Source organism: Melospiza melodia, chromosome 1 (assembly GCF_035770615.1).
Source record: "Melospiza melodia melodia isolate bMelMel2 chromosome 1, bMelMel2.pri, whole genome shotgun sequence".
NCBI lineage: Eukaryota > Metazoa > Chordata > Aves > Passeriformes > Passerellidae > Melospiza > Melospiza melodia.
Window position 1 is genome coordinate 47,929,967 of NC_086194.1, and position 15,727 is coordinate 47,945,693.

Below are 15,727 nucleotides of genomic sequence, written 5' to 3' on the forward strand. Positions count from 1 at the left end.
GAAGCCTGTGCTTGTGGATTTCCTGGCTGGCACTGCTGGGTGCTGCCTCCTCCCCTCCCATGTTCCTTTGCTCTTTTAAGGCTTTGTGGTGAAAGTTTGCAATAATGCTTACGCAGTTTTTCCATAATTGGAGCAGATTCTTTATGAAGAGGCCAGACTGTGTGAATTCAAATAGCTTCAGGTAGGTTTAGATGTTCTGCACCTCAAAAATAAGTTCCTGCTGTCTGATTTCAAGCAAAGCTTTGTGAAAACCATTTGCAGAGTAATGTCAAGAGAACCTTCCTGTGTGCTGGACCCAGCCAGCGACACAATCCCTTCTGTATTCATTCACATGCTGTGACTCTCCCCAAAAAAAGATCTTGACAGACCATTTCTTCTAGAACTTCATCCTGCTAATAAACTTTGAATTGCAGGGAATTATAATAAACTTTCCAACAAAAACTTTGTTTTCCCATTTCTGTTTTCCCTGTGCATTTTTCACCTTGAACCAGCCTAAGCACCAGGAGACAGTTAACCTAATGGAATAGACTAGAATTCATAGTTTGTCACTGCTTTAGCATAAGTAAGCTTTTTCAGCAGTGTTTTTTAAATATAGGACATGTATTTTTAGAGTGGTATGGGTAAGTGATTGATGTTAGGGGGTGCAGATCTTCAGCTGTTTTTTACATTTGAAATAATTGAGACATAGTGGTTGTAAAAGCTGATGGCTTAATAGTCCCAAAATTCATCTTTCTTTAATAAAGATAGATAGTTAATGCATTATCAGGTTTCTGCATGCAGCTGGGTTTGGAGCTGCAGAGCTCACCCTGAGGTGCAAGGGCATGTGCTTTGCGTGGTGTGCCTTCAGCCAGGGGCAAGCCCATTCCTTGGTGTCCCTCAAGACCCTGTATCCAGCATGGAGCAGTTGTACTGGGCAAACCTTTGAGAGGGCTTTGCTTTGGGATTTAGCTGTGGAGGTTTCAGGTTGTCTTTGAAAAGATGTTCTAATTTTATAAGAACCCCTTTTTTCCCCCATTGTTCAGAAATTCAGTGAGTTCACAAGTAAGAAAGTCTGTAAGAGAAAAATGCTTTCCTCTGGGCAATGTAGCTTATTTTAGTTGAGGAAATTTCAGTTCTACTACTCAGTAAAACTCCTAATTGGTGTTATTAAATCCCAACCTCAAATGAAATACAATAATTTGCAAAGAAATTACCTTGAAAATTAGACTTCCAAACATGACTCCCTTCCCCCTTTTAATTGCTACACTTCTGTGTGTTGATGTAGAGAAAATAATCTGATATTCCGTAATTATTGCCTGGGCTGTAGTCAAAACATGTGGATGCTCTTGTTTCTGTCCTTGTGTTGTATTTAATGAAAGATAAGAGTCCTGAATAAGTAATACAAAAATAGGAGGTGCTTTACTTGGCCAGGGTACATGGAATGTTATGTTGTTTGAAGAGAATTTCTACAGGAGGCAAGGGGATTTCCTTCTAATGCTAAAAGTCTTCCCCAGGTGTGCCTCTCTGGAGTTAAAACTATTCCTTGGGAGACTGGATATTTTGGTAACATGTAAATGCCTTTAATGAATTGGGGCCTTATTAACAAGTATCATTCAATTAAGGAATGTATTCCCTTCTGGTTTCCTAAAGTAGGTGACTTGAATATTTACTTAAGTGTTAGCAGTCATCCCAAAGGAATTTCTATCTTAATTTCTATCTTAATATCTTAATAAAAGACCCAGCATTGACTGTACCCTATAAAAAGGATCAGGATCTAGGAAAGCAGTAATTTATGCCTCAATCAAAATACTATTAGCCAGGTTCAAAATGCTGAGCAGGTGCACATCCTACAGCCAGGCCCTATCCTTGGGTTTGGACCACAGCCCAAGAGCTGCCTCACGTGTGACAGCCTTGTGCAAGGGCTGTGCTCAGAACAAGGAGCAGAGCATCTACCTGAGCTTTGGGCTGGTGGGGTGTTTTGGTCATGTCATGTTAATGCTTGCTATTTACTGGATCTTTTTCACCCATAATTATTGCCACTTAATGCTCTCTGATCCCTCCGTCATCGGTAAGGTTGCAGGTAGGGTAGAGCTGTCTCTGATTTTAAATATTTATTTTGCTAAGAGCATTGGATAAACTGGTGAAAAAATGCAGTAATTTTCCATCTTCAAGTCTGCCTATGAAGTAAGGGCTGCCCAATATTTTCACTGATTCCCTTGGCCATGCCTGTAAAAGACATAGGACTGGGCATATTATTTTTCTTAGAGAGCAAAAAAAGCAGAAATACATTACAGGTTGAAAAAGCAACCCGCTTTTTAAATACTTGAAGTGTTGTCAACCTAATATCTTATTAATGGGGGAAGAGAACCTGTGCTCAGTCAGCCTGTGCTGATGCTGCCAGGCACATCAAAATTGTAGTGCATTGTGATTCCTGGCACACTTTAATAAGCAAATAGCAGCTAAATAATGTATTGACAGTCAAGGCAATTACATACACACAATTTATAGCAACATAATGAGTTTGGGGCCCCCCTTCTCCTTTTGGGATCAGATTAACTGTTGAAACACTACAAATAGAAAACCTAGAAATGTTCTGCAGAAGGAAAAAAAGATTAGGTAGGGGTAGGAGTTTGCTGTGTGTGAAAAAAAGAACAGATTTTCAAACTGGTCCAATAAATGGTCTAGCTGGCAGCTATCCCTTGATTTTTATTTTTGTAGCTCCACAGAAAAAGCATTATCTACTTGTGCAGGTGGGATACAAACTGGAAAGAATTCTCTTGTGTTATGTTCACTCCTACTGGCTCTGATAACTTGCTCTCCCCCCTTTTTTGGGTGTGTCTTTAATCATCTTGACTCGTGGAAGCGCCGTCATCAATCGCGTGAGGGTTCCAGCAGTTGGGAAGTCAGTGTCCACCTTGATCTTTGAATATGGCCTCAATCTGATCATTGAATGGATTCTCCTTGCCAAGCACTTGAGGCCACTCATGTAGTGCCTTCTGCCAGGTAATGCCTGTTCCAAGGGCTGCAGCAATCTGCAAACCACAAATGCTATCAATTTCTTGTGCTTCTATAATGCCAGAGTTTAGAAGACCCCACCATAAGTATAACCATGTGATGGACTGTAACCCCTAACCAAAGCAAATACCCCATTCCAGCTCCTTGAGCAGGTCTAAGTCCTTCTGAACAGTAAAAATAGGGTAAGGGCCATATATCTGCAACTGTCATTTGTCTAATAATGATAGTCTGTCTCCAACCATTTCCTGTTGCCTATGGTGTCTAGTCCATAAACTGCTATTTAAAAGCCCTGAAATCTGATTTTTTTTTCCCCAGTGAAAAATTTTGAAAGTATGTCAAAAGCACCACCTGGGTATAATGCATAAAACTCTTGCAAGTCCAAAGGAATTCATGCTCCCAAAAGCCTTTGGTGCTTCTAATAAATGTTCTCTGTGCTCTCCTGGGAGGAAACCACAGGTGTTGAGGAAAAAGAGGCCAAATTATTTCTAGTTTCATAACTAACTGTGTCTGATGCTCTTAAGTTTGCACCTGCTACTGGGTTGTCTTCAGAGTTTTTTTTCCCATGAGACCTGCAGAAATGATAGAATAGCTTTTCTCCTCAATATCAGTCTCCCTTCAGCTTTCACAGAGGTTTTTGCCCTAGAAGTTATGTACCAAAGAGAAATGTTATCTGCTGTATTGCCAGGGTGAAAAACATCAGTGGTAGCAGAAAGGGACAGAGAGAAAAGCCTGAATCTCCCTTGTCCAAGTTTTTACACCCTTCTAAGGCATTTTTATTGTACTCCTGACCTGCAGTAATATTTGACCTATATGGGAACTTTATTTTCAACCCAAACTTTTCAACACACTGATATTGATTGCAATTATGATGTTTAAATAAGGCTAACAAAACCTTCTTTTTTTAAGGGTCAAGGTGAGTTTTTGAAATCAAACTATTTGAGTACTGTTGTTTTGGAGCTTGGGAAGATACTGGAGACTGTAGGGAATTTTTTATGTGCTACTTTTTTAATCCTGTGCTTTAAAAGAAGCTCTAATGATGGGCTGGAAGACAAATATCTTTTATTTAAAGGCTCATGTACAAAGAGTAATATTTGTGGGGTGGAGGCTATTAGACTCTGGTCTCTCAAAGTCTTGTTAAGCTAATGAAGGAATTGGGGCAGGGAAGAGGGATAGTGGAGGTTGGTTCATTAGAGGGTTTTCTCCTGGTTGAAGTTTCTGTGATCAAACATTATTCTGGGACGCCCTATGCCAGCCAGAGGACTGAGACCTGTCCCTGTCAGCATGGTCCATTCTGGCATGGTGGTCTCCAAACCTCCTTCACAAACCTCCCTAAGCCTTCCATGTGTGTTTTTAGCAGGAAAGATGGGGTTGGCTAATTGATTAGGTGGTTTAAAAAACCCTGCATCCTTTGCAAAGGTACCACTGGAGGCATGCTCTGCAGTGTTCAGACTAATGCTGACTCTAATTTAAGGTATGTGTGCTTAGACTGCCCTAAATTGAATTAGGTTCTGTGCACACATAATTTCTTGACGTCCGGATGATTTCAATAATTAATTCTGGATGAGTAGTTTAGCAGACAGAGAAGGGTTTGTGACTCTGGAAATTGCTTTCTTGCAGGTCTTTTTTAAATTCCAGAGTTCTTGTACTTTGAGATGTGGTATAATTTTTATAAGCTTTGCAATTTTTTTTTTTTTTTGTTGTTGTTGTGAAGATGACAGCCCCTAAGCAAGTTTTTAAAGGAAGTATAACCCATTCCTCACAGAGCTCTGGGTGACTGCAACTGGGAGGCAGCTGTGGTTTTTCAGCAGCTTCTGGCTATCAGCTTTCCCCTTCTGCACCAAACAGGTGATAGGCATGATTCTCAGCCAAGTGTAAATACCCAACTCATCTGATATGCATCACTTCAGCTTTTCCACTTTATTTCTGGCTGGAACGTGCTTTGCTATGACTTAAGGAAGAAAAAGGGAGAAGCTAATCACACTCAAGCTGTGCTTTCCTGCCTGTACATAAACATTAAGAATCTTCCAAGCGTCTCTGGTTCCATTTTGTGATGCTCAGGGCTTTTGCATTCTCCCTGGAAACATCATAAAAGCAAGAAATGGAGCCGTTTATGCAGGATCCTGTTGAAATGCATGGCCCTGTCATCCAAACAAAGCAATCGACTGTTCTAGAGGGAAGTGGTGTCCTTGAAGCCATCTGGCATTCACAAGGATTTGCAGTGAAATTTTGTAGTAAGGAGAAGATGCTGAAGAAAATCCCTGGGCTCCCTCTACAGTCACTGGGAAGGGAAAGTCAAATTTTTTCCAAGGACAACCAAGCTGGACTTTGGGGAATGGTGTCTCAAAAATACTCTAGAAGGAACTTGGGAGGACTGAGTGAATCAATTTGATTTTAGGTGTTTAAAGTAAGTAGTGTGTATTTCCTCCACCTCCATCCTGGGTGTTATGGAAAAAACTTTAGGGAGGCAAATTTTAGCTTTGAAACTTTACTGAAATGCAGTTATGCCAATTATGAATGTTTTGTTTGCTCCCTCCTGTTTTGCAACTTAAAAAAAAAAAAAACATGCAGGAAAACCCTTTTCCCACAAGAAATTTACAGGAAGAGAATGTGGTTCTGGGCCCAGCTCAACAAATCAATACTTGGTGTTTATCCCATCTTTCATGATTTTTTCATATAAAATATTGCCTGGAGTGAGGACCATGGGGGCCACTTTTTCCTGCCTGAGTGCCTAACCTTGCCTTTCTCCAATGCATGAAAAAGTGCCATAGCTCTTATGGGACAGGGCAAGTGTGGCCTTTTTTTTCTTATTTTCTTTTCCTTTTCCTTGCAAGGTATGCAAGCTTTAGTTACAAAGGTTCAATTCCCTCCCACATCCCTCCAGAATGCTTGGACCTCTGGACTCCTGGATATATGTGCTAACACCTGCTTCTGTATCCCAGCAGACAACTTTTTTTTTTTTTTAATTAAAGATACAGTGGATAAACAGTAGATGAAATTCAGAGGCTGACAACAGACACCACCTTATCCTGTCCATTGCTGTACCACAGTGATTAGGGATCACCTAGTGATCCCTAGACAACTTGTCAGCTCAACCTTAGGTTGAAAGGGGCAGAGAGAGTGGTTCCTTCATCCTACACTTCAAAATTTCTTTGCATTGAAGGCAAGAGCTAAGGTGTTTATGCTTTCCTTGGAGTGCTTCTCAATCTAAAAATTGGAAAATATTTGTCAGGTGCTTCGATATCTACAGAGGGAAAATTCAGCAGAAATGTGCTGGCTCGGTATCTTATCTGTTGTACTTATCAAGCTGCCTGTGAGGTGTGGGGAATAGCTGCAGGGATGGAAGCAAGAGCTTCTTTTCACTTGACAAGCTGCATGGAATCAATGCTCTCCCGCTAGGCAGCTCTGTGTGCTACAAAACCACACCTGGCCAGAGGCATTCGTGCCAGGAGAAAGTAAAACTTTAAATAAAACTTGTATGAGGAGTGAGTGAATTGTTTATCATCTTCCTTAAGAATACTCTAAAACAGCAGTCTCTGCTCACACTTCCTCCTCTATTTATTAAGATAGTTACTCTTGGGGCAGAGTGCTACATCTCAGTCCAAACAGTGGTATGTTGTTGATAACAGACTTCTCTAACAGGAAAAGAAAAATGGATTTACAATGGTGGATGTTTGGATAAGGCTAATTAATAAAATCTATGAGGACAATAACTCACTTGAAGTGAGGCATATCTACAGCTGGCACCTTGACTGTAAGGCAAAATGTACCTATAAAAGCATTAACGTCATGCAAGCAGCAGGAGGGAGAGATCATAACCATTGCAGGATGCCAGGTCCAGAGGGAGTGAAATATGGCAGTGCTTGACTGCATCCTGTAGCTCAGCACTCTGGGGGCTGCAAGCAGGTTTGCAGCTGCCCTTCAATGTCCTTTGGTAATTTTCTCGTGGCTTAGGAAGGATCCTGTTAAATAGTTGCTGCCTTCAACTCTGTGCTACCTTGCAGCTGCTGGTGGGATACAGCATGTGGGCAGGAGGCTGGATGAAAATCTGTGATATGACCATTGTGGCCTGGTGCTGGGGGTTATAAGAAACCTCAGGGCAACCTTAGGCCAGGCAAAGACAGAAAAATAATGCAAAGAAAATAATGCAAAAGTTTCCACTGCACTCCAGACATTGTATTGCAGTTTCCCCAGATGGCAGGGTTGGGAATGGGGTTTGTTTCATCACTGTTTTTACTCTCATTTCATTTGCCAGGTTTTCTCCAATTGCTTCCTTGCAAAAGGCCTGCAGCAAAAAATCAAGGCACACTTTCTCCACATCCCCAGGCTGTGAGTTCATACCTTTATGCAGCTGTCTCCTGGTACTTGTAAAGTAGACAGGCAGGAATTTCTGCTAGGTAGGAGTCCCTCATTGAACAGGAGAATCTTGTAATTTGGCAAGGCAAAGCAAGGCACTGTATGGCCCCGAGTGACTAACATGAGTGTAAAAGACAGCACCTAAAGCATGTGTTTTCCCTTTGGACTTCCCCCTGCAGGTCTCCCCTAGCTTAATTGACAGAACAGTCAATGGAGAAGCCGCTGAAATGCTGGAATCCATCAGTGCTTGCACCTTACTCCCGTGAAAGTGCTTCTCCACTGACTGCTCTTTCCCAATGTGGAAAGCAGCATCACATTGGGTCATATGGAGATGAAGGTGTTGGAGTCAACACATGCAGGGCATTATTCCACCACATAAAACTGGCCCATAAAATCCACCCATGATTCTGAGCAGGGAGAGCTACCAAATAGCACTGCCAGTGGCTGGGCTGAGTGGTGGGGTTTGCTTGCAAGGGAGACTGACTGCAGCTTTGCTCTGCACAGGTGTGTGACACCTTCAGGTAGTGTACAGAAAACCAACCGGCTTTGTTTGCAGCTGACTGCAGAACATGCTCTCTCCATGTGTTTTTGTAGGAAAAAACTAATTTGAAGCGAGCATGGTGGGAACCAGGCAGCCTCACACTAGTTTATCAAACCCAAGCAAGGACTTACAGTGGAGCAGCTGCTTCTCCTTCCCCTTTGTTTATTTCTGTAATAAACAGACTGTAAACCTTCTCCTTCAACCCTTCCTCGGAGGCCAAGCAAGCAAGTGAAAAAGTAATAAGATGTAGATGCTGAGCAGAAGCAATTTAAAAGTATAACTTCAAAAAGAATCTTTGTTCCAGACTGTGACAGGCAAATCTTCAGGCTCAGAGGCTGCAGGGCAGCAGCAGGGCTGGTGGGGGCCTGTCTGGTTTCTGCAGTGCTGCCTTATTGTCCTGATCCTGCTAAACTCCCACGGGTGTTTGGGCAGGCAGCTGGCCAGCCTAAGTGGCAAGCATCAGTTTTTGTGCATTAAGACCTGTTTGGCCACGATACTGGTTAGTAAGGGAAAGAGGCAGACTCCTTGCAGGACTCAGAGCAGAGTGCAGCCATCAGAAATATCAGACATATTTGCTCTGGGGCTACAGCTGTCATTTAGATTGCCCATAGAAGGCACCCTGGCTTGTATCAGCAATGGCGTGGCCAGCAGTACCAGGGCAGTGATTGTCCTCTTGTATTCAGCACTTGTGAGGCTGCACCTCAAATCCAGCAGTCAGTTTTGGGTCCCTCTCAACAAGAAAGACATTGAGGTGCCGGAGTTTGTCCAGAGAAGAGCAACAGAGCTGGGGAAGGGTTTGGAGAACAAGACTTATTGAGGAGCAGCTGAGGAAACAGCAGTTTTTTAGCCTGGAGAAAAGGAGGCTGAGGGGAGATCTTAGTGCTCTCTACAGCCTAAAAAGATGTTTTGAGGTTGGTTTATTCTCCCATGAAACAATTAATAGGATATAAGAAAATGGCTTCAAACTGCACTGGAGAGGAGTGTTCGATTGGATATCAGGAAAAATGATTTCAGGGAGAGGGTTGCCAAGCATTGGAACAGGCTCCCAAGGGAAGTGGGTGCACTACTATCCCTGGAGGTATTCAACATGTGCTGCTTTGGGAGAGGATTTACTGGTGGACCTGGCAGTGTTAGGGTAATGGTTGGCCTCCATCATCTTAGAGGCCTTTCCAACCTAAATCATTCTTTAGGGAATAGTATCTCTCTCCTTTAAAGCAGACAGATTCCCTAAATCTGCATCCCTGTGGCATGCCAGCTGGATGCCTGGGGCAGCAATAGGCATTGGAACCCCACATGATCCCACATCCCACCTGCTCCCCCATCCCACCTGCTTCCACCCACCTCCTGGGGCCGGGTTTTTACCTGGCTGGGGTGGAAGCCGTCCACTGGCTCGATCAGCTGCCAGGGCTCGCCTCCCATCTTGCGCCACTCCTCGGCCGCTGCAGAGGGCACAAGCAGAGGGATTTATCACCCGTGAGCACGGAGACACCGCCCAGAGACATAGCCCCCTCCTCCTCAAAGCATCCCTGGCACACGACAGCTCTGCGTGAAGATTATGATAATTCACATAGAGTTGTCAGAGCCTATCGTGTGTACAATCCCCTCCCCTTGGGGCAGTATTTAGGCCTTTATTGTTATTTTTTTTTCCCCTCTGCGATATTTATGCAAGGAAATGCTTTGAACATAAATGATTGTAAAACAATTCACTTTCCCTCCCTACTAAGATGGATGCTGTAGCAAGTAAAGCTGTAAATTATTTAGTACTGATTTAACACTTTTGCGTTTCCCATGTTAGTTGCATCTTCAGCAGTGCAAAAGAAAAAGTAGACATAAAGAAAACAGCACTTTTTAGAGAAAGAGATGGTAACAGAATATTCACATGGGCTGAAATCTGCATGAACAGGCTGTCATTTTTGGTTACTTATCTTCCAAGTGGTCTTTTTCAACTCCAACAAAATAACCTTTTGAATTACATAAGCGTGACATTCAATGCAAATGATGCTGTGCTGTAAGCCCTGGAGCCATTAGAGAAGTAAAAAGCTTTCTCTCTTCAAAAGGGCTGTGGAGTGATCAAACATGGGACTAGTGGATATGGCATTAACAGACTGTAAATTCAATAATTCCTTTCATAATGACAGATTAAGAATTCTTAATAGCATTATGCAAGCATCCTGTCAGGAGGAAAATGTTCTCCATTCAAGCACCACAGTTTGATCTGGGCTCACTGCTGGTTTTTGGACCCTAACTATTGTGTCAAAAAGTGATGTCTGGGTCCCCATGCTAACTCTAATTCACTGAAAGGTGATATTCCTGCTTTGACTGTAGAAACCTGCTTGTGATGCTTCAGGCAGTGCCCAAAGTAACCTGTTTGAAGACATGGGGCTTGTAGGTTTGTTCCAAACTTGCAGTATGTTTGGCATAACACATATTTACGTTAGATTCCACCATGCAGTGCACATACAGATGCACAGTGAACTTACCCAACCCCTTATATGTGATATTGTACCTGGAGTACAAGGCTGTGTACTGTGTTTTAGTACATTTGTAGTTTATCTGTGGAGAGACTACTGTTCCAGTGCCAGAAACAGCAGAGGAGGAAGATATGTATCAAGATAGGTCAATTTATACTGTTATACCTGAATTCCAAAAATCCTAGCGCAGTACAGCAAATACCCAGCAGCTGAGTATGTCCAGAGCTTGTCTTAGGGATGCCTGCTGCCTTGGCTGGACCAGACTAGAGCTTGCTCCCATCCATATCAAGGAAAAGGCATAACAAGCAACCCCTATCCCCCTCTTTATTGCACTACTTCATAAAGGAACCACTAATTTCTTTAGTCAAGGTCAATGTGTGAGTTTGAGTGTCCACCTAAATCTGGAATAAATGCTAATATATTCAAATTTTACTCGGAGAAAACAGGGAGCTGTTCTGTACATATGTATGCCCAGGCCAGCCTGAAATCTATGTACCCAGTGTGTAACCACTGCTAAATATTTGATGTCTGGAGAGTTTAGGGGAGGATTTGCTGCTTCCTTCAGAAAGAGACCAGAAAAGTAGGTCAGCAGCCTTAGCTGGCTTTTGAGCACACTCGTGATCTGACAGCTTTCCTGATGGCAAGCTCGAATCCTTGGCTCCAGGGCTGCAGGAAATTTTGCAAAGTGTCTTTCAAAGCTGATGTTTGTATATGCATGTGTGATTTTGTTTACTTCATTTATTTAACGCAATGTAATCAAGAACAGCAAATTATATTAAGATGTTTCCTTTTGTGAAAGCAAATAAATTAACTAAAGTTAGTAATTTAACTTATTAAAGTAATTTGCCTACCCAGCAGGTAGTTCATTCCAAATCCTAATGACTTGTTAAATATTAAGTAGCTGAGGCAAAAGCCACCAGGAGACTTGGACACCCTTGAAACTCTGTGCTACGAGAATGAACTTGACAGTGGAGCCCACCTCTCTGACAAAATCTTTTGGACAGAAATTCTGCCTCTCCCATCCTCACTTCTTTACCTCCTCCTCCTCCATATGGTCTTCATGAGACCCAGAACCAGCTTCCTGAATTGGGTCATGTAGGATAAAATATGTTTGTGAATTTTGATGGGATTTGGCTGCAAAAGGATTTTTTTTTTTTTTAATAATCTTAGGTGCTGTGGCGGCTTCGTGCTTTCAAGGACAGCTAAGCACTAATGGGGAGAAGCATTAGAGAAATACACTTTAAAGCATTGACAGGGTGCTTCTATCCCTTTGTGGCTTTGGATTTAGATGTCTGCATGCTGAGATTTAAAATACAGTCCCCAGACAAAATTTTTCAATAAGGACTACATGGAACTGCCTCTCTATGTGAACATAAAAACAAGGAAATGCAGATCAAGCTTTTTCCCTAATTATTATATACTCTTTTTTGAATGTAAGCATTCAGGCTATCTGGGAGAGGCCCCAGTGTGGGGAGGGCTGGAGCTCCTGCCCCATGAACAGAGGCTGAGGAACAGGGATGGTCCGTTCCAGGGAAGAGCCTGTGGGAAGACAATGTGGATGGGGCCAGACTCTTCACAGCAGTGGATGTGCCACTGGGAGAAGGAGAGACAAGTTACAACATGGGAGATCCAGGCTGGATATAGAAATAAAAAGCTGTTTTCCTACTTTCCCTTCACTATCTCTCTACTTGTAATTTGTTGCCCAACTCAATCCCTCATCTCATGCTGATCCTCATTTTTAAAAAGAAGGAGTGAGTTTCTCCTTGTGATGAATCTGAGCTGATGCTGAGTGCTGCCTCAAGCTGGACCCCTGTGCATCTTGCAAGGTAAGCAGAGCTGATTCAGGGACTCAGGGACAGGTGTTGGTCCCCAGTCCCACAGGGACACTGTCTGTTCATGCTCATGCATAATGACATGTTTTAATTTATTTTTAAGTGTCAGTTTCAGAAGAAAAAGATTTAGGTAATGTGCTTAACTAATGTCACTACAGATCACGGAAGGACAAGTTTTGTAAGCTATTCAAGTCAAAAGTTACAGTAGTATGTAGGTGTTTAAAAAACATAAAGAAACATAGGAAACATGCCAGTTAATCCTGGGAGAGGTGCTTCTACTTTTGGGAACAGTGAGAGTGTGGCTGTGTTAGTGAGGCAGGAAAATGGCTGATGAAAGATCTCCTTCCCAAGGCACTGCTCAGCCCACAGGAGGCAGCATGAAGCCCACTCAGTGATGAAGTAAACTGCATCTCATGAAGACCACTTTGACTGCTGCAGGTCTACATCTCCAGCCTAGATAACCTGCTATAAAAGCAATTGTCAGAAATAAAACCAAATCTTACAGACCAATATGGTCTGAAATTTCTTTTTTTCTTCATCAGCCTGAGAAGCTGCAGTGGACAAGCAGCAGGCCTTCTCAGCAGAGGCACATCTCTTGTCCTTGTCCCTTTGCTACCCCAGAGGAAGTGGCCAGTGTGCTGTGCATCACTGGGGTGGTGGGTGCCTCCATCTGGGACCAGCAGGGAGGCTGTGGTTCCCAAGGCAGGGGTGGGATCTTGTCTCAGGAAAGATTACCCCAACCATGGAAGCCAGGAGAAGCTGTCATTAAGGATACCTCCTTGGCCACAGCCCTGACAGCAGGGTCCCCTAGGCTGACTAGTATTGCCCTTCTCGTGGTGCTGAGCCAAAATATGAGGAGCATGTCAGCAGGCCAGAACTTGAGCAAAAGCTTTGTGAGAAAGACAGGGTGAAAAACAACTTACTTTGTCTCAGTGGGAAATCCATGTAGAAAATATCAAAGTTGGCAAATTTCTCAGATCTTGCTATTTCTTTCAGGACATTGGAAAGTTGTAACGCTCTCTGCAAAAATCAAACGATGTAATGACTGTTCATTGCTATTCATGTTGCTTTGTGTGGATTCAGCTTTTGTCACTGATGTGCAGGCAAGAATTTGAAAGCTAATGTTGCCCTTGTTTCTGGGGGACCAGAGGTGAAATGAGGCTCTTCATCAGAACATGGACTTGCCTGAGCACCACCAGCCTTTGGAGTACTCAGTTCATCCTCACAGACTGCAATGAAGCCTCAGCTGATTTTGTAAGTTCGTTACAGCATATATTTATTTCACTGGAGACTGCTTTTAGTAGTGCCCCTACACTTATATAAATATTCTAAGTTTCTCACTTTTGAAGCTCTTTCTTAAAGAAATCAAAACTTTTCTACAAGAGAAATGCCCTTTTTTCCTATTATCCTTGCCACTACTAAGTTGGGGGTGATAATGCTTATCTATGCAGACTAAATTCCACCCTTACTTTCAGAAGAGTAAATTACCACCATTGAGTGTCTGCCTGATCCATCCAGTGTAATTTCTGCAGCCATAACAGAGATCAGGATCTCCTAAATATTTAAATTGTGCAGTTTGGATAATAACATAGACAATTAGTTTCAGACAGGGGCTCAGAATGATTAATTCATACCCTGCAGACATATGCATTGTTCATGGACAGAAGTTACATGTACTCTATGTTCTGTATTGTGGGTATGAATATATAAACTGCAGTCCTGCAAAGGTTTAGGAATGTACTTAATGGCCTCCTCCGAAGTCAAGGGGAACAGGGCATAAAATGAAATACATATGTAAGCTTTGGTGAAATTAAGGTCATATTTTGTTATTTAGTGAATGCAAACATTAATACAACCATACACAGAGACAACACCTTTGATAACATTTGGTTACTGGCTCCTTTTACATGGCTGCAGGGGATTGCTGGGATTAAAATTATGCTTGTACCATAAGAAAATAAGTGGCTGTTTTTATGTATCATTCACTTCTGCAGCCAGATTTTTAGGGTGAGTTTTAAGACATCTCTGTTCTGTCCATTCCCATTCCTGCACTGAGCCTGGATGCTCCCTGGTCATACCATCTGGTGATTATGTCCACAGAAATGTGTCTGAGGAAGATTAGCACAAATCCCAAATGAAAACAGGGTAAAGGCTCTTGCTCTCAGGACCTGATCCTACAGCCAGAAAAATCTATGCAGCTGGCTTGTCATACCAACAGCTCACATGATTCCAAAGCCTTTCCTTTCTTATCAGGCACATTTTCTTCTTAAAGAACATGAATCTGAACAGTTCTGTCTCAGGGAGATCACATCCCTTGAGCATAAATTTGGGTATCTGAGAGGTTGTAACAGCAGTACCTTTACAAATCCCTTAACTTGAGCATGCTGCCTCCCAGAGCCTGAAAGACATTTGAAAGAATAAGTGTGGATGTTTCCACAACTTCTCCTCACCTTTGGAAGAAAAAAACCTGTGCTGACATCTTGCCTTTGAGGCAATTGGGCTTCTCTCCTCAGGCCCAGGGCAGAGTGGGGTGATGCCCTTGCAGCCCCATTGAGACTTACCTCCGAGGTCAGATTCCTGAGGGTCTCGTTGGGGGTCAGCCAGCCGCTGCAGGGGCTCACCTGGGCAGGCATGAGGAGAGGGGCTTCAGCAGCAGAACAGGATGAAAGGGGGGATCCTAAGCTGCAGCTGCAGACCCTACCTGGAGGCAGTCGAGGAAAGAGTAGACTTGACTGTAGGTGACATCCTTGTTCAGTTGTCCTGCAAAGCACAGAGAGCCAAACATCGTGTGCCTGATTGCCAAATGTGACTTCATTCTGCACACCTGTGCACTCCTGTGCGTTACACCCCTGACCCCCAGGGGACCCTCCCACCCCCAGAGCTGGGGTGCAATAGAGGTGGCAGCATCAAGGCATCCTTCCTGCTAAGGTGCCCGTGTCCCTGCAGTGTGCAGAGCCCCACACCTGCTTTTGCTGCATCCCTCTGCTGCTTTTCATGGGTGATTTGTCTCACGTGTGGGGTTAGTCATCACAGCCCGTGCCAGCCTCCAAAGTGCATGGCTGATATTTTCCCATTAACCTGTCTCTCAGCCACCAAAGATATGCAGGGTTTGCAAAGCTGAAGGTTGCCTGTATACACTCTGAGTTTTGCATTTACTTCGCAGAGGTTAGCCTTAAAAGGGAGAAACAATTTTGCTGTCATGGAGGGAAGTGTATATGCTTGTGTGGGTGAGGAAATTTGAGCACCAAGTCAAGCACCCAGCTAACATTCCATAAAATTCACTGTGCTATGCAATAGCCTGGCTTGCTGATAAAATGTTCCATTTTCTCAATCTTTTTGCTTCTTTGGTAACTACAACTAAGATGAGAATTAAATGGACACATTTTTTTGTATTAGTTGCATTATTGTTTGCAGTACACTGGTCATCTCATCAGGCTTTGATACTTTTGCAGTACTGAAATAGGAATTTCTTATTGTTGTTTTTAGGAACTGCAAAGTATAACCTTCCCCAAGTGAAGTGGGCTTCTCAGGTTGCT

The 15,727-nt window shown here is 43.0% G+C and overlaps 1 protein-coding gene across 1 annotated transcript in view; it reads right to left on the bottom strand.

Annotated features, from left to right (window-relative positions):
• Positions 1-2,647: 2,647 nt before the first annotated feature.
• Positions 2,648-15,727, bottom strand: part of AOAH (acyloxyacyl hydrolase) — a 76,584-nt gene continuing 63,504 nt past the window's right edge. Inside the window, exons 19-23 of the mRNA XM_063171634.1 lie at positions 14,893-14,951; positions 14,753-14,812; positions 13,115-13,211; positions 9,251-9,327; positions 2,648-3,011 (exon numbers count right to left, since the gene is read on the bottom strand). Of these exons, the coding sequence (XP_063027704.1) occupies positions 2,883-3,011; positions 9,251-9,327; positions 13,115-13,211; positions 14,753-14,812; positions 14,893-14,951 (422 nt within the window). The 3' untranslated portion in view covers positions 2,648-2,882. The remainder of the gene's footprint in view (positions 3,012-9,250; positions 9,328-13,114; positions 13,212-14,752; positions 14,813-14,892; positions 14,952-15,727) is intronic.